The sequence below is a fragment of the Enhydra lutris genome, unplaced genomic scaffold (genome assembly GCF_002288905.1).
Source record: "Enhydra lutris kenyoni isolate GAN:26980312 unplaced genomic scaffold, ASM228890v2 scaffoldscaffold83, whole genome shotgun sequence".
In the NCBI taxonomy this organism is placed as follows: domain Eukaryota; kingdom Metazoa; phylum Chordata; class Mammalia; order Carnivora; family Mustelidae; genus Enhydra; species Enhydra lutris.
Window position 1 is genome coordinate 1,611,566 of NW_019154167.1, and position 21,216 is coordinate 1,632,781.

At 39.2% G+C, this 21,216-nt stretch overlaps 1 protein-coding gene across 2 annotated transcripts in view; it reads left to right on the plus strand.

Moving 5' to 3' along the window:
- The first annotated feature begins 1,236 nt into the window (after positions 1–1,236).
- The window catches only part of LOC111161274 (RNA binding motif protein 41), a 54,605-nt gene continuing 34,625 nt past the window's right edge, over positions 1,237–21,216 (plus strand). The window contains exons 1-5 of one of the 2 annotated variants that reach the window (XM_022524857.1): positions 1,237–1,457; positions 4,223–4,339; positions 4,907–5,099; positions 5,394–5,598; positions 7,484–7,555. In XM_022524857.1, the coding sequence (XP_022380565.1) occupies positions 1,237–1,457; positions 4,223–4,339; positions 4,907–5,099; positions 5,394–5,598; positions 7,484–7,555 (808 nt within the window). The remainder of the gene's footprint in view (positions 1,458–4,222; positions 4,340–4,906; positions 5,100–5,393; positions 5,599–7,483; positions 7,556–21,216) is intronic. The other variant, XM_022524858.1, reaches the window with a different exon arrangement.

Below are 21,216 nucleotides of genomic sequence, written 5' to 3' on the forward strand. Positions count from 1 at the left end.
CAGTGTGTAATGAGAGTGTTTATTTTCCCACAATCTCAACAAAAGTAATGTGCCCTCAAACTTCTGGATCTTTACTAATCTTGTAGGTGAAAATGTTAGTGTACTTTTAATAAATAAACTATTTTTAGAACAGTTTTAGATATATAGAAAAGTTGTACAGTACAGAGTTCTGTATACCTCCACTCATTTAACCTCTAGTGTTAACATCTTTATAATTCTGGTATATTTGTCACATCTAATGAATGTTATAAACTAAAGTGCATAGTTTATTCATATTTTTTTAGTTTTTACCTAGGGCCCTTTTTCTGTTCCAGAGTCCCATGCAGGATATCACATTACATATCACATTACATATCACAAACCATGGTTTGGTTCCTTTCGCTGACACGTTCTCAGACTTTCCACGTTTTTGATAACCTGTACAGTTTTGAGGAGTACAGGTCATATATTTTATAGTCCTTGTACTTTAAAATTTCCATCGCACTTATTAAGTGAGATAAAACTTCTTTTCATATACTTAGGGACGTTTGTATTTCCATTTCTGGGAGCTCAGAGGTCATGGTCTTAACCACTATGCTATATCTCTCTCTTGATTCAACCTAATTTTCAACAAAACATTCATATGGATTTCTGATTCTCAGGGTAGGAAGTACAGCATCTCCTAAGCTTCTGTTACAGTTAGAGGAAAACCGTTAGTGCAGGTGATCTGGTCAAACTTGTGTCTGATCACGGACTACACTGCAGAGGATGGATCAGGGGCCCAGATGGAAACAGCGGGTAGGCTGGATAATAAGTCCTTGAAAGCAGAAGCAGGGTTGTTAATAGGCATACATTGGAGGAAAAGTAGAGGAGCCAGGATTTGGCCATTTTGAATGAGACAGTCAAGAAGTCTCAGTTGACTCCTAGCTTTATGAGCTGGATATTTTGGGTGCTGCCGTTAACCCGAAGGAGAAATATTTAAACAACTTACAACACCTTACTCAGTAGAGTACGTACTCTCCGTTTCTTTAGCTCTGAGCGACTACAATTCCCAGAGCCCCGCACTCCACCACAATCCCCTTAGAATCGGCCGCACAGAGTTCTGGGACTTGAAGTCCGCGGCCTATTCACCCAAGTTAGAGATAGGGGCCTGTGGAAACATGAAGAGGTAAGTGCTTGTCTGAGAGCAGGCGGCGAAGGGAGCTCTCATCTACCTTTTAACTTTGAAAATGGCTTTTATGACTTTGTGTTTGGGGTATGTCACGTTGTCGGGATGCGATTTCGTGTGAGCGGGAAGACAAAGGAGGAGGGAGGAGGGGAGACGGGCTAGACAGGCCTGCGGGGCGAAGTTCAGGAAGGGCCTCCGTCGCCGGTTCCCGTAGGAATGCCTTGCCGGCACAGGCATCTAGGCCACGGCTCCGGCCGCGGGAGCTGCACGGATGCTGTGGCTTCTTACTACTTCAGACGGACCCACCCAGGTAAAAGGGTCTTGGCCGACGGATGCCCAGTGCCGGAGAAAGCCAGGCCGGCTCTTCCCCGTCCCGCCCTACCTCCATCTCATCCTCGGGGGGGGGCGCGGGGGGGGGGGGGGGGTGGGGGTTTTCTTTTTTTTTTTTTTTTTTTTTTTTTTTGCAGTGTTTGTTTACTAAGGAAGACTTTCTCGGGCCCTGAGAGCATGTAGAGCTTTCAAATCTTAACCTAAACTACTGATACTTTGTTTCTAAAAATTTAGACGGAAAGTACAAAACGGGCTCAATGTATCATAGGAAAAGAAAAGCAGCGCTGTAAGCAGTTCCCCCTACTGGTTCTGTAGGAAATGGCAGCTTTAACTTAGCTGGTCATTGTTGAAAGCCGGAGCTTCACAGTTGTTGACAGTGCACAATGGCTTTTTAAAGGATCCTGATTAAATTAGTTTTGGATTCATTGCAAAGTAGAATAATCACTCTGGAATAGAGCGGTGCATTTAAAGTTCTGATATTATGCTCTCCTGTATTGTTGGTTTCTGCATCTTTTAAAAAAACGTTTCCCTGCCTCAAAATGACTTTTTAAAAATGCTTATTGTGATATTTCATACATGCAAAATGATGTATATGTACAGTCTAAAGAATAATAATAGATTCGGACCCACTAAAGCTTTAGAAATAGAACATTAGCAGTATCTTATAGGTCCCTTGGGGGCGCCTGGGTAGCTCATTTGGCTGGGCCTCTGCCTACAGCTCTGGTCATGATCCCGGATTCTGGGATGCAGCCCCTCATCCAGCTCCCTGCTCAGCGGGGCGTCTGCTTATCCCTTCACCCCTCATCCTGCTTGTGCTCTCTCTCTCTCTCTCTCACTCCTCTGTCTCTCAAATAAATAAAAATTTTTAAAAAGTCCCCTGCGTGCCCCTCCCTGATTGCTTCTCCTCCCTCCTTTCTCCCTGAGAGGATCACCATCCAGAATTTGGCTTTAATCATTACCTTGCTTTAAAAAAAATAGGTCCACCGCAGATTAATTTATCTCTAAACAAAATGTTGCTAGTGTTATCCATTTTTGAACTCTGTAAATGGATACAGATTGTATGAATTTTTCTGTGACTTGCTTTTATTTCACTCAGCATTTCTTTTTGAGGTTCAGGTGTACCGATATAGTTAGCTAGGGTTTATTCCTTTCAAAGCTGCTTTAAACATAGTAAGAACTTTCAGAATTTTAAATAATAAATAAAAATTGAGACACTTAGAAGGAAGTTTTTTAAAACCATGGGCCTAAGGAAGGATATTTTAAAATTTTCTAAAAATAGGCCTCAGTCTTTCTAGAGTGTGGGGATCTTGCTCATAACCCAAATGGTAAAAGACTATTTTATAAAGAAGGTATTTCATACTTGTTTTTCTCTTGGAATTAACTCATTTCGTTTTTGTCTATTATCACCTGTTGTTGCATGCTCTACTGGTCCTGCTATTTACACTCTAGTAAGAGTTTTTCAGTTACTTAGGATTGGCTAGTTTATAGCATTACCTAGATTTCACAGAGTAGTGCCTCAGCTATAAAGTGTCATGACCCTCTTTGCATTTGTTTCTATGCTCTCTTGAGATCGCCTCTTCTTTCACAGCTCCAGATCCTGCCAACATAGATGACTCGAGATTTCCATGTCCAGCCTCAGACTCTCACCTGTACAATTCTTCCATCTCTCGGTTTCCTGTTAGCCAGTATCACTTATACTGTCACCTCAGACTCAGTATGTCTTTGTGGCATTCCTGATATTTCATGCTGGTGTGTCAGTTGTAATAGGTAGTTGACTCAGCATTGCTAAGACAATACTGACTTTCCCCTTCCGAAACCATTTATTCCATCTGGATTTTCCTCTTTCCTTCATTGGTACCATTATTCTCATAGTTACACAGCTTGAAATTTCAGGGTTATCTTTGACTTCTTCCTTACCCCTACCTTCAAAAGGCCTCGCTCATCTAACTCTCCCTTTCTGTTTCCACTATTACCACTCCAGTTTGAACTTTCTTTGTTATGCTCGACAAATTTAAAGAGTTTCCCAACTCATTATTCTGGTTTCTTTCCTATGAATCCACAAGATATAGTATAACCACATTCATTTTCCTAAACCATCATTTGTACCCTACCACTTAACTGCCTAATAAATTGCTTTCTAATACCTATACATGAAGACCCAGATCCCTTAGTTGGAGTATTTAAGGCCATTCATAATCTGTGTCTAATTACCCCCTCCAAGATTATCTCCTAGTGCTTATATGTGAATGCCGACTAAAGTGAACTTATTATTCCCCAGAACATATTTCTGTCTCTTCTTACTCAGTCTCCCTGTTCTTTCCTTCATCATACCCAGTCCTTCAAATTCCAGTTTAAGAATTACCTTTCCAAAGTCTTCATTTACCATCCTAGCTCCCAATTATCTCTTACTTTTCTCTTCCTCCCTCTCTCCACTTCCCTTTCCCTCCTTCCCTGCATAGGCATACAACACAACACATATACACAGGCCCTAAATAAATTGCAAGCTTCTTGAGGATAGGGACTGTGCCTTGAATATCTTTGACTGCATCAGTACCTAGCACAGTGCATTGCATGGAAGTAGGTATTTAGTAAACATTTGTAGGATGAATGAATGATGAAGGGCAACAAACAGAAGGGTGTCTTCAAACAAATGGGGTCACTACTGGTAGATAATATAGCTAAAGAACATGTTTTGAGATTGACTATTTCTTCTGCTTTCTGTATACATTCTTATATCTGCTCCAGGGTAAATAGCTGTGTGAAAAGTGGTGAGCATGTCCTGGAGGAGTTGGAAACAGAAGGGGAGAGGCAGCTGAAAAGCCTCCTTCAGCATCAACTTGATACCTCTGTCTCCATTGAGGAGTAGGTATTGATTTTGCAAACAGGTAGAGTATCATAGACCCTCACCTCCAGGTGGCCAACGGCTCTGAAAGGCCAGATGGAACACTGCTCTCCCACTCCCTTTTCCTTGGCCAACTTCTATTTATTGGACAGCATTTTGCTTCTGTGTCTCTTCCTCTGGGAAGCCTCCCATATCCCACTAAGTCTGGGCTAGGTGCCTTTCCTGTCTTCCCTTAACATACATAACACTTATAACCCGATAAGATCATTGCCCGTTTACTTGATTCTCTTCTGCAAAAGCAGAAACCATTTTTATCTTTTTTTTGCTGTTAAATCCTCAGTACCTGGCCCAGTGTCTGATGTGTAATAGGTATTCAGTAAATATTTGATTCATTCATTTATTGGTCCTGGGTGAGGGGAATAAGGACGGAATTCCATGTCATTGCAGTGGTGCTTTCAGCCTAGAAATAGGACATGAGAGAGAAATCGCTGGTATGTTTCATTGTGCCTCTTTTAATGGCTGGCCCCATTTCTGTAAATTGTGGTAACCTGAAGATATTCTTAACTTGCTTCCTGCTTGTTTTGCAGATGTGTGTCTAAGAAAGAGAGCTTTGCTCCTGGTACTATGTACAAGCCCTTTGGGAAGGAAGCAGCTGGGACTATGACTTTGTCCCAGTTCCAGACACTGCATGAGAAGGACCAGGAAACTGCTTCTCTTAGGGAACTAGGGCTCAATGAAACAGAAATCTTGATCTGGAAGAGCCATGTTTCAGGTGAAAAGGTGAGTGGGGCCATTTTTATTTTTCCTAAAGAATCAAGGGGAAGATCGCTTCCTTTAACACTGAGAGCCTTTTCATTTTTAGTTCTTACAAAACTGAGCTCTGTATATGAGTTTTCTTTGGTTTCTGTGATAGGGGTCTTGGTAAAGAGAATGTCTTCCTTGACTTTTTCACTAACACGTCTATGAATAGTCACCTCTGGTCCTTCACCAGCTTCTTTCTTATCTGAGGCAGTAGATCATCACTTTCAGGCTGTGTTCTCTATGACACATGCCATCTCATTTCACTGGTTTCAGAGGACAAGACTGAGGGCAACCCCGGAAGCAATCCAGAACCGTCTTCAAGATATTGAAGAAAGGATCTCGGAGCGTCAGCGCATCCTCTGCCTACCACAGAGATTTGCCAAGAGCAAACAGCTGACCCGGCGAGAAATGGAAATTGAAAAGTCTTTATTTCAGGGAGCCGATCGGCACTCCTTCCTCAAGGCTCTTTATTACCAAGGTATGTGATTGCCACTGACTTTAATGTGCTCTTTCACTGAGAGAAAGATTTAACAGCAGGACATTAAATATAAAGAGTTAGTGAAGGGAGTAAGGGAAGGACAAATGATGAGTCTCCTTGAGGAATGTATATGCCCGTGGCAGACACAAATACGTACATAGTCAGTTGTGATACCACATGGAAATCACTGATACAGAGATGTGAATAAAATGCTAAGGGAGCACAGAACATTGAACATGGAAGTCTAGTTGGGGGGAGTCAGGAGTTGACATTTGTACTAAGCCTTGATAGAGCAACAGTCATTTGTCAGGTAAATAAGGTAAGAGGGCATTACAGATAGTAGGTGAACAGGAACAGGTCTGTGAAAGGACATAGTGCATCTAGGGAACAATGAGAAGTTCATTGTGGCAGGAAGTATGGGACATAGCAGGGGATGCGAGGGAGTGACACTGGAAAGGGAGGTGAGGCTAGACTGTGAAGGGTCTTTGGGCTGAACTGTATATGAGCACAAAATACATAGATAAATGGTATGCATCTTAACCAGAAAGTATTAGTTTAACAGATAAGTTTTGTTAGGCACTGTGGGAGGTGCTCAGAAGTTTAGGAAATCGTTCCTGACCTTGTAGCAATTATAGTCTGGTTGGAGAGAGAACCATGTAACATTTGGTGACAACACTGGATATAGTTGTTAAGTGCTATAGGAGTTCAGAGGAGGGAAAAGCCACCGTGCTTTGGCATAACTGAAGAAGGCCTCTCAGAGGAGGTAAGATTTCAGTGCTCTTTTAATACTACCTATTCTGTAGTAAGGAGAAGGAAAGGCAATTCATTTGCAGCAGATGGTATGAACACTATTGGGGCTCTTGTGAAAGACCAAGTTAGAAAGGTAGCTAAAAATTTTAGACCTTATTTGGTGGGTAGGAGAGACCTGTACAGAGTCAGTTATTCAGGTAGTTTGGATATGGTGAAAGGATTCTGAGCCAGGAGTAACCCGGTAAAAGCAGTATTTGAAAAGGATGAATCTAGTGGCCAAAAAAATAGGATGAGACAGAGAAAGAACTGAAAGCAACAAGAATGATTTAGGAGGCATTATGGTCATCTAGGCATGGAGATCCAGACTAGAATGATGGCAGTGGTATTGGAAAGAGAGGTAGGTGTGGTTATAAGAGACATCACAAAGGAAGAACTGGTTAGACTTACTGATTGAGAATGAAGGAGGAGGGTCAAAGGTGAGGTCAGAGACAACCCAGATGTTTTCAAGCCTGTGTGACTTTTTAACAACTGGCAAAATTAAGAAAGTCTTTATAGGGAGTTTCTGATGAAAGACGAGTTCAATTTGAAACATGTTGATTTGGTAAGAATGGCAGGATCATTAAATGCACATATTGAGAAGGCAGTTGGAAATGCAGCAGGGAAGTCAGTGGAATGGTCAGAGCTGGCTGCATAGACATGGGAATCACGGACACTCAGGTGGCAGGCAGGTAAAACCATGAGGATGATGAATGCTTTGTTAGAGACAGAGACCATAGACGTGGAAGAGCAGTGGTGAAAGAAGGAATGAAAGAACAAGTGAGCAGTCTCTTGTGGAGAGACCTAGTATACTGATTAAGAGCATGGGCTCTGGAGGCAGACTGCTGGAAAAATCCTGGCTCCCCCACTTAGCTAGCTTGTTGTAAGATGTTGGGCAAGTTACCACCCTACACTTCAGTGTCTTCATCTTGTAAAATGAGAATATTAATAGGACTTACATTTTAGGGTCGTTAGGAGGATTAAGTGAGGTAATACATCTAAATCACTTAGAGCAGTACCTGGTATTTGGGGTGGGTGGGTGGTATATGAATCTGTTCTGTTTGCTATCTTTGAAACTCCTTGCTTTAAACCTTCACAGCATACCACAAAAAGACAAGTGCAGACAAGTACATGACCTCAATGAAGAGGAAGATAAAATTAGGCACAAAAGGCAAGTCGAGAGTTTTCTTACAGTGTTAGATTTAGGAATGTAACATAGGGTCCCAGACTTCTGAGTTGAGTGCTTATTTAATTCCATATTCAGTATATGACAATGTTTGTAGGAAATGATCCAGAGGGAGCCATTTATCCTGATAAAGAATATTAAAGAGAGGAGTTATTAGAAGTTGTAAAACTTTTACATTTAGTGTTGTTGATTTTTTTTCTCTATACCTTTATGTTATTGTACCAGACATAAAATGACCTTAATGATTTTTGGATTCTATTTCACAACTAATTCTGAATATTTTTATTAATCACTAAAGTATAACTATTATGATGATGATGGTATAATAGCAATATTCTCTTTTATTTTAAAAATGAATTTACAATAAAACTGTCTGTTTTTCTTTCTTTTTTTTCCTTGGTGTACAATTCCATGAATTGTAAATCATGTAAATCATGTAAATTCATGTAACCACCACCACAATCAGGATAGAGAACAGCTTGATCACTCTAAAAGTCCCTCATCCCATCCATTGATGGTCACCCCCAACTCCACCCATAATCTCTGGTAATCCCTGATTTATTTTCCATCACTATGGTTGTGTCTTTTAAAGAATGTCATAAAGATGGAATCATACAGCACATCATCTTTTAAGTGTGGCTTCTTTCATTTAGTATAATGCCTTTGAGAGTCATACAAGTCGTGTGTATTGATAGTTCATTCATTTTGCTGAGTAGCATTCCATTGTGCGGATATTCCAGACCTTGTGTATCCATCTACCCATTGAAGTGCAATTTGGGCTGTTTCCAGGTTATGGTGACTATGAATAATACTGATACGAACATTTTTGTACAGGTTTTTGTGTGAACATAAATTTTTATTTCTCTAAGGTAAATAAGGAGTGGGATTACTGGGTCATATGGTAAGTGTTTGTTTAACTTTATAAGAAGCTGCCAAACCATTTTCCAGAATGGCTGAACCATTTTGCATTCCCACCAGCAATGTATGAGAGTTCCAGTTGCTCTACATCTTTGTCGGCATTTGGTATTGTTGGTATTTATTTTAGTTCTTCTAATAGCCGTGCAGTGGTATCTCATCGTAGTTTTCATTTGCTTTTCCTTAGTAGCTAATGATGTTGAACATCTTTTCATGTGCTTATTTGCCATCTTTCTATCCTGTTTGCTGCAGTGTCTGTTCCAGTCTTGTGCTGGTTTTTAACTGGGTTGCGTATTTTCTTCATGACTTTTGAGAGTTCTTTACATGTTCTAAATGCAGTTCTCAGACGGATATATGATTTGCAAATATTTTATCCCAGTCTGTAGCTTATCTTTTCATTCTCTGAACAGTGTCTTTTGCAGAACAAACTTTTTTAAGTCGTGGTAAAATATACCTAACATAAAATTGACCATTTTAACCATGTTTTCAGTGTACAGTTCTGTGGCATTAAGTATATTCACATGTTCTGCAACCATCATCACTATCCATCTCCAGAATTTCTTTCTCTTCCCAAACTGAAACTCTGTACCCATTAAACACCTTTCCCCTTACACTCCTCCCCTTTGCCCCTGGCAACCACCATTCCTTCTGTCTCTGTGAATTTGACTGCCCTAGGTGCCTCATATAAGTGGAATCATGCATTTGTCCTTTTGTGTCTGGCTTATTTCACTTCATGTCTTCGAGGTCATCCATGTGTCAGAACTTCCTTCCTTCCTTAAGGCTGGATAATATTCCATTATATGTACCTACCACATTTTGTTTATCCCTTCGTCTGTCCATAGACACTTGCGCTACTTCTGCCTTTTGGCTATTGTAAATAATGCTGCTGTGAAACTGGATGTACAAGTGTCTGTTCAAGTCCCTGCTTTCAGTTCTTTTGCATATATACCCTGAAGTGGAATTGCAGGATCATATGCAATTCTCTGTTCAATCTTTGGAGGAACCACCATACCGTTTTCCACAGAGGCTGTATCATTTTACATTCCCACCAGCAATGAAGAAGGATTCCAATTTCCCCACACCCTTGCCCGACACTTAATTTCTTTTATTTTTTGTGACAGCCATCCTAGTGGGTGTGAAGTGGCATTTTGTTGTGGTTTTGATTTGCATTTCCCTAATGACTAGTGATGTTGTGCATCTTTTTCATGTGCTTTTTGGCCTTTGTGTACCTTCTTTGGAAAAATGTCTGTGTACGGCCTTTGCCCATTATTTAAACTGGTTGTTTATTTTTTATTGAGTTGTCAGATTTTTTTGCATATTCTAAATATTAATTCCCTTATCAGGTAATTTGCCAGTATTTTCCTTGATTTCATGAGTTGCCTTCTCACTCTGTTGATAGTGTCCTTTGATGCACAAAAGTTTATGTTTTTGGTGAAGTCTGATTTGTCAGTTTTTTTCTTTTGTTACCTATGCTTTTGGTGTCATGGCCAATAAATCTTTGCCAAATCTAATGTCATAAAGGTTTTCTCTTATGTTATATCCTGAGCATTTTATAGTTTTAGCCCTTATGTTTAGGTTTTTGGTCCATCTTGAGTTAATTTTTTATGTATGTTATAAGGTAAGGATCCAACTTTGTTTTTTGCATGTGGATAATCTAGTTTTCCCAGTACTACTTGTTGAAAAGACTGTCCTTTACACATTGAATGTTCTTAGCACCCTCTCCAAAAATTATTCGACCATAAATATAAGCGTCTGTTCTTAGGCTATCCATTCTATTCCACTGGTATGTATGTCTGTGTTTATACCAGTGCCACACTGTTTTAATTACTATAGGTTTGTAGTAAGTTTTGAAATCAGAAAGTGTGAGACCTCCAACTTTGTTCTTTTTCAAGATTTTCACTATTGAGGAATCCTTGAGACACCATATGAATTGTAGGATGGATTTTTCTATTTCTGGAAGAAATGTCATTGGGATTTTGGTAGGGATTATACTGAATCTGTATAGCACTTTGGGTAATATTGACATCTTAATGATATACTATGTCTTCAATTCATGAACAAGGGGTGTCTTTGCATTTATTTGTATTTTTAATTCTTCTAGCAACATTTTGTAGTTTTTAGTACACAAGGTTTTTTTTGCCTCAGAGCAGATGTTTTAAATTTTGATATAATCCAGTTATCCAATTATCAGGGTTTTTTCTTTCATAGATTATACTTTTTTTTTATGTCAAAGAACTCTTTGTCTGACAGCAGATTATGAATAAGATTTTTCTTTAAACAGTTTAATGGTTGTATATTTTACATTTAGATCTATGATCTATTTTGTCTTGATGCTTTTATAAAGTGTGGGGTTTAGGTTAAGGTTCACTTTTTTGCCTATGAGTTTCTAGTTGTTACAGCACCATATGTTGAAGAGAGTATTTTTCTCTATTTACTTGCCTTTGCATATTTTTGTCAGAAATAAATTGGCCATATGTTTGTGTTAATGATTGTGTTAGTAATTAACTTCATAATAAATGGTGAAAGACTGAAATATTTCCCTCAGTATCAGGAATAAGACAAAGATGTTCACTCTTGCCAGTTCCATTCACAGTTGAATGAAATTAGAAATCAGTAATAGAAGGACATTTAGAAAATGTACAAATATGCAGAAATGGAATGACACTCTACTGAATAACCAACCGATGGATCAAAAAGAAGTCACCAGGGACATGAGAAAATACTTTGAGGTGAATGAAAACAAAACTTAACATACCAAAACTTATGTGATGCAGTAAGAGCAGGGCTTAGGGGGATATTTATAGTTATAAATTCCCATATTAATAAAGAAGAAAGCTCTTAAATTAATAACCAATAACTTTTACCTTAAGACCTATAAATTTTTTTTTAAAAGCTAGAAAAATTTGTCGAAATTCTTAGACTGAGTAATGCCAAGAGTGAACCATAATGTAAACTGTAAACTTTGTGTAATCATAGTGGGTCAATGTAGATCCATTAGTTGTAACAACTGTACCACTCTGATGGGGGATATTGATAAAGGGATAGACTATACGTGTGTGGGAATGGGGTTATGTGGGAAATCTGTGTACCTTCCCCTCAGTTCTGCTGTGAACCTGTAACTTCTCCAAAAACATGAAGTCCCGATTAAAAAAAAAAAGAAACTACAAAAAAAAAGAGAAACCTAAACCCACATCAAACTGAAGGGAGAAAATAATAAGCTTAAAAAAAAAAAAAAAAAAAAAATAGAAAATTAAAAAAAAATACAGAGAATAGGCAAAACCAAAAGTGGTCCTTCGGAAATATCAATGAAATTCAGAATCCTTAGCTAGACTTACCAAGGAAATAAGAAAAATGAAGAATTTCTTATACCCTGCTCTACTTTGATTCTTTTTTTGCATGGAACATCTTTTTCCATCCTTTTACTTTCAACTTTTTTAAACGTCTAAAGTGTATCTCTTTCTCTTTTTTTAAAAAGATTTTATTTTTTTGAGAGAGAGAGAGACAGAGATAGCGACAGATCACAAGCGAACAGGGAGGAAAGGGAGAAGCAGGCTCCCCGCTTAGCGGGGAGCCCAACAAGGGGTTCCATCCCAGGACCCTGGGATCATGACCTGAGCTGAAGGCAGATGCTTAGCCGACTGAGCCACCCAGGCGCCCCTAAAGTGTATCTCTTATGGACAGAAAATTGTTAGGTTGTGTTTTCCTTTTTTAATCTACTTTTCCAGTTGAGTGTTTAGTTCATTTATATTTAATCTATGTAATTGGAATCTTTTGCTAAAATAGGATTTGGTCTGCCATTTTACTCTTTGTTTTTTGCATGTCTTCTTTCTTTTTTTCCCCCTCTGTTATTACATTTATTCCTTCACATGAAATAGGTTTTTCCAGTATATAATTTTAATTAACGTGTTGCTTCTTTTACTATCTTTTTAGTTGCTTTCTTAATAGTTGTCTTGGGGATTATAATTAACATCTTAGTTTAAAAAAAAAGGTTTGTATTAATACTGACGTAATTTCAGAAATACTCAAAAACTTTGTCCTGTTTTTCTGTTTTCTCCTTCTTCCTTTGTACTATTACTGTCCCACAAATTACATCTTTATAGATTTCAAGCTCATCAGCATAGTATTATAATTATTTCATTATGTAGTTATTTCCTAAGTCAGGACAAGAAAACGAGTTACAAAGACAAATACATATATACTGTGTTTTTTTTTTTTTATGTTTACCTATATAGTCAACTTTTTACAGTGTTCTTTTTTTGAGTTCCTGAAGGGTGTTCATTTATTTCAGCCTGAAGTATTCCCTACAGTTTTTCTCACAGGGTAGGTCTTATAGTGATGAATTCTTTTAGTCTGTGCTTATCTTGGAATGTCTTAATTTCTTCTTTATTTTTATTTTTTTGTTTTTTTAAGTTTTTTTGTTTATTTATTTATTAGACAGAGAGAGAGAGAGAGCACAAGTAGGCAGAGGGAGAGGGAGAGGCAGGCTCCCTTCTGAGCAGAGTGCCTGATTTGAGACTCGATCCCAGGATTCTGGGATCATGGCCCAAGCCGAAGGCAGACGCCTAACCGACTGAGCCACCCAGGCACCCCTCTCCTTTAGTTTTAAAGTATAGTTTTTTGCCAGACTGAAGTTTTTGGTTGGTAGTCTTTTTCTTTTAGCACACCAAATATGTCATCTTACTGCCTTCTGGCCCATGTAGTTCCTGTTGAGCAGCCAACTGTTGATCTTATTTAGGACTCCTTGTCCATGATGAGTCTCTTCTCTCTTGCTACAGTCAGGATTCAATCTTCATCTTTTGCTTTTGACAATTTGGCTACATGTCTGAATGTCTCTTGGACAGACTCCAAATAAGACCCTTGAGTTTGTCCTACTTAGATTCTGTCAAGGTTCTGTAATGTGTAGATTAATGCTTTTCATCAATTTTAAGAAGTTTTCAGGCATTAGTTCTCCAAATACTCTTTGTGCTCTTTCTTCTTCTGAGATTTCCATTATGGATATGTTGGTGTGCATGATGCTTGCCCACAGGTCTCTAAGGCTGTTATCTTTTCTTTATTCTTTCTTGTTTTTGCTCCTCAGAGTAATCTTCCTTAGATGAGTAGTCAACATATATTCAAGTTTGCTGATTTTTCTGTAAGCCCAGATCTTCTGTTGGGCCCCTCTAGTATAGTTTTCATTCCAGTTACTGTACTTTTCAACTCCAGAATTTCTATTTAGTTTTTTATTATAATTTCTGTCTCCTTATTTTTATTCTCTATTTGGTAAGACATTCTGAAACATTCCTTTCGTTCTTTATACATGGTTTTCTTTAATTGTTTGAAGAACTTAACAACAACTGATTAAAAGTTTTGTCTGAGAAGCCCAGTGTGCTTTCTCATGAAAGCTTCTATTGACTGTTTCTTCTTTCCTGTGTATGGGCCATGTTCTCCTTTTCTTTCCTTTTTTTTCAATGTATTTGTCTTAATCAACTCAGGCTGCTGTAACAAAGAACCATCATCTGGGTAGCTTATAAACAACAGATTTTTTTCCCCGCAGTTCTGGATGCGGGAAGTCTGAGATCAGGTCCATTATGATCAGGTTCTGGTGAGAACCCTCTTTTGGGTTGCAGACTGCTAACTTCTTGTTGAACCCTCACATGTCAGAGAACAGGGAGAGGAAGCAAGTTCTCATTACTTTTTTAAGGGTACTGATCCCATTCATGAGGGCTCCACCCTCATGACCTTATCTAATCCCAGTTACCTCCCAAAGGTCTTCACTTCCTATTACCATCACATCACCAGTAGGGTTTCAAAATACCTGTTGGGGGGTGGGGGACAAATATTTAGTCCATAGCAGTCTAACATTTTTTTGGTGCAAATGAGTCAGTTAAAATAACGTAATGTGACAATTCTGAAATTCATTTTCCCCCACACACCCAGGGGGGTTAGTTGTTCTTGATATTTGTATAGTGACTGTCCTAGACTAATGCTGTAAATTTGAATTCTTTGTCATGTGCAGCTGCTGAAGTCTGTTCAGTTAGCAGAGTGTCCACTAATGAGTGGAGAAAGTTTTCCTCAAGTACCTTGAACCAGAAAGTTCTACCAGCCTTTGTTGAGGGTGTGTGTGTTGGGTCCCTCCTTCAGTGCCCCACCAGGCAGTTTGCAGCTGTGCCTCAGACTTCACTTCCTACTTGTTCAGAGCCTCAAGGTTAGCCAGAGGTGAGAGATTAGTGACTTCTCAGGCTTTAACTTTCCTGGGCACACACATAGCCCAGCACATGTTTGTTACCTTCTAGAGTCCCAGGAGTATGTCTGAACTTCTCAAAGCCCCTTATGGACATCTCATTCCCTATTTTTCTTTCTTTTTTATAAGAACACTTAACAAATTTTTGAGTGTACAATGCAATATTATTAAATATAGGCACAATGTTGTGCAGTGGGTCTCTAGATCTTAGTCATTTTGCATAGCTGGAACTTTATAACCTTTGAATAATAACTCCCCATTTTCCCCTTACCCCAGCCCCTGGCAACCACCATTATATTCTCTGCTTCTATGTGTTTGATTATTTTATATACCTTACATAAGTTGGCAGTATTTGTCCTTTTGTGCCTGGCTTATTTCACTTAGCAGAATGTCTTCAAGGTTCATCTGTATTGTCAGGTGGCAGGATTTTCTTCTTTTTTTAAGGCTGAATAATATCCCATTGTATGTATATACCACATTATCTTCATTCATTGATGGACAGTTAGGTTGTTTCCACATCCTGGCTGTCGTGAACAGTATAGCGCTGAATATAGAAGTACGGATATCTCTTGCAGGCTCTGATTTCAGTTCTTTGAATAAATACTTAGCAGTGGGGTTGTTTTATCACATGGTATTTCTATTTTTAAACTTTTGCAGAAACCTAAGTGATCTCTGTAGTAGTTACACCATTTTACATTCCCACTGAAAGTGTACAAAGATTCCAGTTTGTCCAGATCCTCACCAACACTTGTTATATTTTGTTTTCTTTGATGTTAGCTATCCTAACAGTTGTGAGGGGATATCTCATTGTGGTTTTGATTACCATTTCCCTGATGATTAATGCTCTTGAGCACCTTTTCATTATACCTGTTGGCCATTTGTATATCTTCTTTGGAGAAATGTCTATACAAATACTTTGCACATTTCTTAATCAGGTTTTTTTTATTTTTTATTTTTTTTGTTTTAAGATTTTGTTTATTTATTTGACACAGAGAGAGACATAGAGAGAGAGCCTAAGCAGGGGTAGTGGGAGAGGGAGAAGCAGGCTTCCCGCTGAGCAGAGAGCCCGATGTGGAGCTCGATCCGAGGACCCTGGGATCATGACTTGAGCCACCCAGGTGCCCCAAGTTTTTTTATTTTAATTTTTAAATAATTTTTTAAAAAAATTTGAATTCCAGGGGTCCCTGGGTGGCTTAGTGGATTAAGTGTCCAACCCTTGCTTTTGGCTCAGGTTGTGATCTCATGGGTTGTGAGACTGAGCCCTGCATTGGGCTCTGTACTCAGTGGGGAGTCTGCTTAAAGAGTCTCTCCCTCATTCATGCTTTCTCTCTGTTTCTCTCTCTCTCAAATAAATAAATAAATCTTAAAAATTTTGAATTCCAGTATAGTTAAGTTGAGTTGTAGGAGTTCCCTATATGTTTGGGATATTAACCCCTTATTAGATATATGGTCTTTCACTCTGTTAATTATGTCTTCTGCTATGCAGGTTTTAGTTTGATACAGTTCCACTTTCTATTTTCGCTTTTCTTGCCTGCGCTTTCGTAGTTATATTTAAGAAATCATCACCACTACCAATGTCAAGACGATTTTCCTCTGTTTTCTTCTAGGAGTTTTAGAGTTTCAGGTCTTCTTTTTAAGTCTTTAATCCATTTTTAAAATATTTTTAAATTATTTTTTAAAGATAGATTTATTTATTTATTTATTTATTTATTTGACAGAGATCACAAGTAGGCAGAGAGGCAGGCAGAAAGAGAGGGGGAAGCAGGCTCCCCGCTGAGCAGAGAGCCTGATGCGGGGCTCGATCCCAGGACCTTGGGATCATGACCTGAGCCGAAGGCAGAGGGTTTAACCCACTGAGCCACCCAGGTGCCCCAAGTCTTTAATCCATTTTTAATTGACTTTTGTAACCGGTATAAAATAAGGGCCCCATTTCATTCTTTTCCATGTGGAGATTCAGTTTTCTAGCATCATTTATTGAAGGGACTATCCTTTCTCCATTGTATATTTCTGCCACTCTTGCCAAAGACCAGTTGACCATATATGTGAGGGTGTATTTCTGGGCTTTCTAGTCTGTTCCACTGGTCTGTATGTCGGTCTTTATGCTAGTACCATACTGTTTTCATTGCTATAGCTTTGTAGTATATTTTTGAAAACCATAAGTGTGTGCTCATTCCCTATGTCTTCTTTTAACTTTTTTGTCATCCTCTTGTTAGCCCCAACTGGTAATGCTTTCTCAAGCAGCTACAGTGTTGAACAATCCTCACCAATTCGTTTTGACAAATGCCTTAGGGCTGGGCTGTTCCTGCAGAGTGAGATGTGAACCAAGTCAAAGACAAACCCTTGGATTATAGCTTTCCAGTGAAGTACTAGGCTGGTCAAGCAGTGACAGTTCTCTTAGGATGGGGCTTTTGGTGAACTTCAGAACTGCTCTACTTTCTATAAGATCAGCTAAGCTGCTGTTTTATTTACAGTTATCATAGTTGCAAGATTGTTGGCTTTCAAGGCTACTGCAAAGTTGGAGAGAGGAAATCATGAGTACAGAAAGTTGAAATGCAGTAAATCTTACTGTTCTTAGTGAGACTCAGCTGTTCTTCTTGAGTAACTGTTCTTCCTATTGTTGTATGCCTCTATTTAATTTCCAGGCCTATCAAAAGTTTAATTTTTAATGAGTTTTGGGTTTATGGAAGAGCGGATTTTCAAGGTCCTTATTCCAACATTCTAGAACTACTTTCTGTCCATTTTACTTTTATCCTATCTATATTACTATATTTGAAAGTAAGTTTCATTTTTTTTAATGAGTTTACTAATAGAATGTAGTTGGGTCATTTTTCCCCCCACTTTTTTATTGTGTTATGATTGACATAGCATTAAACTCACTAATTTTGGTGACTTGTAGTAAATTTACAGAGTTGGTCAGCCATCATCACAATCTAGTTTTAGAACATTTCCATCACCTGAGAGATGGTTCTCAGTCCCCTTCTCTTCTCCCAGCCCAGATAGCAACTATTCTATTGTTCCTCTCTATGGATTTGCCTATTCTGGACATTTCATTATAAATGGGACCATGTGACCTTCTTTACCTTATTTAACACAGTGTTTTAATTATTCCTAGAACTAGTACTCTTCCCAGAACTAAGGGATTTCCTAGTCCTGGAGGATTTGTATGCAAACTGAGCACATCTTCCATAGTCAGCCAAGCAGTTTACAACTCCATTTTAACCCTCACTTCCTGCTTATGCAGAGACTTAAGATTAGTCAGGTAAGAGCTTAGGGTTTTTTCTAGTTTTTCCTGAGCATGCATACAGCTCCAGCCATGAGGACAGGCCTATGCACATGTGTGGCCTTCTAGATTCCCGGAAATATGTTGGAGCTTTTCACTGCCCTCTAAGGACATTCCATTCCCCAAAATTTCTGTCTAAGTGTTTTTGGTTAACCTATTGTTTATCCCAATTCCACCACCTTGGGCAGGGGAAGAATTCACCAACTGCCTCGGAGTATTTTTTTAAAGGTTTTATTTATTTATTGTCAGAGAAAGAGAGAGAGAACAGGCAGGGGGAACAGCAGGCAGAGGGAGAAGCAGGTTCCCTGCTGAGCAAGGAGCCTGATGTGGGACTTGGTACTAGGACGCCAGGATCATGACCTGAGCTGAAGGCAGATGCTTAACGGACTGAGCTACCCAGGCATCCCCTGCCTCTGATTATTTTTGACAAAAGTTCTGGGGAGGAAGGCTCTGAGCACTGGTTTGTGAGCTTTGAGTTACATCAAGGAGAGCCTTGCCTGTGAAATCTTCCAGGAAACCACTAGAAAGGCCACCTAGATGGCTGTTCTCTGACAGTGGTGCTTTGGAGGAATTCCAGCCCCGTTCTTCCCTCTCTGGTAGCTGCCAGGCTGCTGGTTTTCACTGTGACTTCACATTGTTGGTTTTCAAGGTTACCACAGACCTGGGGAAAAAAGGACAAGGAAAGGGCGAGTTAAAATGCCACAAAATTTATTATTCTTGCTGAGGTTTAGCTATTTTTATTGAATAAATATTTCCCAGATTGCTGCAGGCCTTTGGTTAATTTCTAGAGTCCTGGAAAAGCTGATCCTGACGGTTTTTGACAGTGTTCTCATTGCTTTTATGGAGGAGAAAATTTCAGGAGGTCCGTACTCTGCCATTTTCACTGATGTCACCTCTCTTAACATTATCTTCTGAAGCTTGGAAGTTTGTGATTTTGGCGAAGTCAAATTTACTTTTTTTCATGACTTCTGCTTTTGGTCCTATAACTAAGATTTCTTTTTAACCCAAGGTTGCAAAGATTTTCTCATATGTATTCTGTTGCAGGACTTATAGTTTTAGCTTGTACATTTAGGTCTATGAATCATTTTGAATTAATTGCTGAATTACACGTCATGTAAAGTTAGGGTTACATTAATCTGTTTTTGCATATGGGTATCCAATTGTCCTGACACCTTTAGTTGAAAAGATTATCCTTTCCCAGTTAAATTGTCTTTTGTGGAAAACCAGTGGACTATAAATATAAGGGTTTTTAAATGCTCTCTCTCTATTATTCTACTCTTTTTTGTTCTTTCTGTTTACTTTTCAGCAATCTGATCATGCTGTGTCTGGGCATGGGTTCTTTGTTATTTCAAATTCTCACCTGTTCTACCTGCTACTATGTAATTTTTGCAGTCATCAAATGTTCCCTGAATTTTCTCCAGGTTTTAGAATTGTATTCAGTGCGAGAGGTAGGGGTGAAGTATGGTTACTTCTTACATAGAAACAGAATTCCTAATAGCTAATAATTTTTGAGGGCTTATTTGTGCCATTCCTTGTGCTAAGCATTTTGTATGTTTGGTCATTTAACCTTCATAATAACCCTGCAAGATAGTGGTGGTATTATACCCATTTTACAGATAATGAAATTGAGCTTCTGAGGAGGTAGGCAACTTTCTCAAGGTCAATTGTTAAGTGGCCATGGTAGGACTTAAATCTAGGTCTGTTCTTATGTGAACATCAGTGGTCTTGATCATAGCATCTGTGTAGGGGATTTGAGAAGATTTTTTGGTTTATTAAGTGTGATTTTGCTGTATCTTTTTTTTTAAAGGTTTTATTTATTTATTTGACAGAGAGAGAGAGAGGGCAAGAGAGCACAAGCAGGGAGAGGGAAAAGGAGCTGAGCAAGGAGTCTGATATGGGACTTGATCCCAGGACCCTGGCATCATGACCCAAGCCAGAGGCAGATGCTCAACCAACTGAGCCACCCAGGTGCCTCTTTTGCTCTATCTTGAGATAAACATTTTTGGGGGAGTAACACATATCCCATCTTCTAACCTTAAGTCAGTGGGAAAACAACATACATTATGTCTAGAAATAAACTTCCTCTGAAATCTTAAGCCCCAGTATATTACTCTGACCACAGCCTTTTTCTTATACTTCTGGCCCTTGTAATTCTCTTCAACCCTCTTGAAATCTCCAGTTCCTTGACCTTTTTATTTTCTCCCATTCTGTCATCCCCTTCATGTCTCCCCTTCCTTGCACATCTTACTTAGACCCCCTCACCCATTATTTACTCATGTTCTTGCCAGTGAAGCATTCTTTTTGTTTCCTTGGCTGTGTGCCATACCCGCCTGGCAAAAACCTCAACCCTGAATCAATCCAACTAATTGCCTTCTTTATTTCTGCAGCATAGTTTTCCAGCATTGCCAGAGAACAATTGTATAATTTACTGATTAATGCCTCTGCAGTTTCCTCATGTCTGATCTTGTCTAGAGCCTTCTTCCTTGTTCAGCAGTCTATCTCCTGGTCCCTGGTCAGCTCTCCATTTCATTCCTTCCATATACTCTTTTAGATCTTCATTATTCTTTCCATCCTACTGTTTCATTATTTTTAGCAGATAGGTTTCCTATTTCAAAGGAAACATTGTCATTGATAAGAGCCTTCATCTGCTTTCTGCCTGACTCTGCTAACTTCTGCATCCTGAATCTTTATTTTCTTCCATCTCAACTCAGTGGTGTAGGTACATCCTTTGTGCCTAAAGTTAATCTTTACACATTTGTTCTGGATCCTAGCCCTATTATCTCCCAAGGGATCTCAGTCAGTTATCCCCAGTATTGCTTCTTTCCTTTCAGGATTTTTTAAAAGGCTGTTTTTTATTTATTTGACACAGAGAGAGAGCACAATCAAGGGGAGCAGCAGGCAGAGGGAGAGGGAGAAGTAGGCTTCCTGCTGAGCAAGAAGCCCAATGAGGGGCTTGATCACAGGACCCTTGGATCATGACCTGAGCTGAAGGCAGATGCCCAAATGACTGAGCTACCCAGGAGCCGCTCCTTTCAGGATTTTAATATGCTTTTTACTACCTGACAGTTTCCGTAGTGTGCATACTCCTACCGTGAGCTATCTTTAAAAACTGATAAAGACAGGGGTGCCTGGGTGGCTCAGTGGGTTGGGCCTCTGCCTTCAGCTCGGGTCATGATCCCAGGGTCCTGGGATCGAGCCCCGCATCGGGCTCTCTGCTCGGCGGGGAGCCAT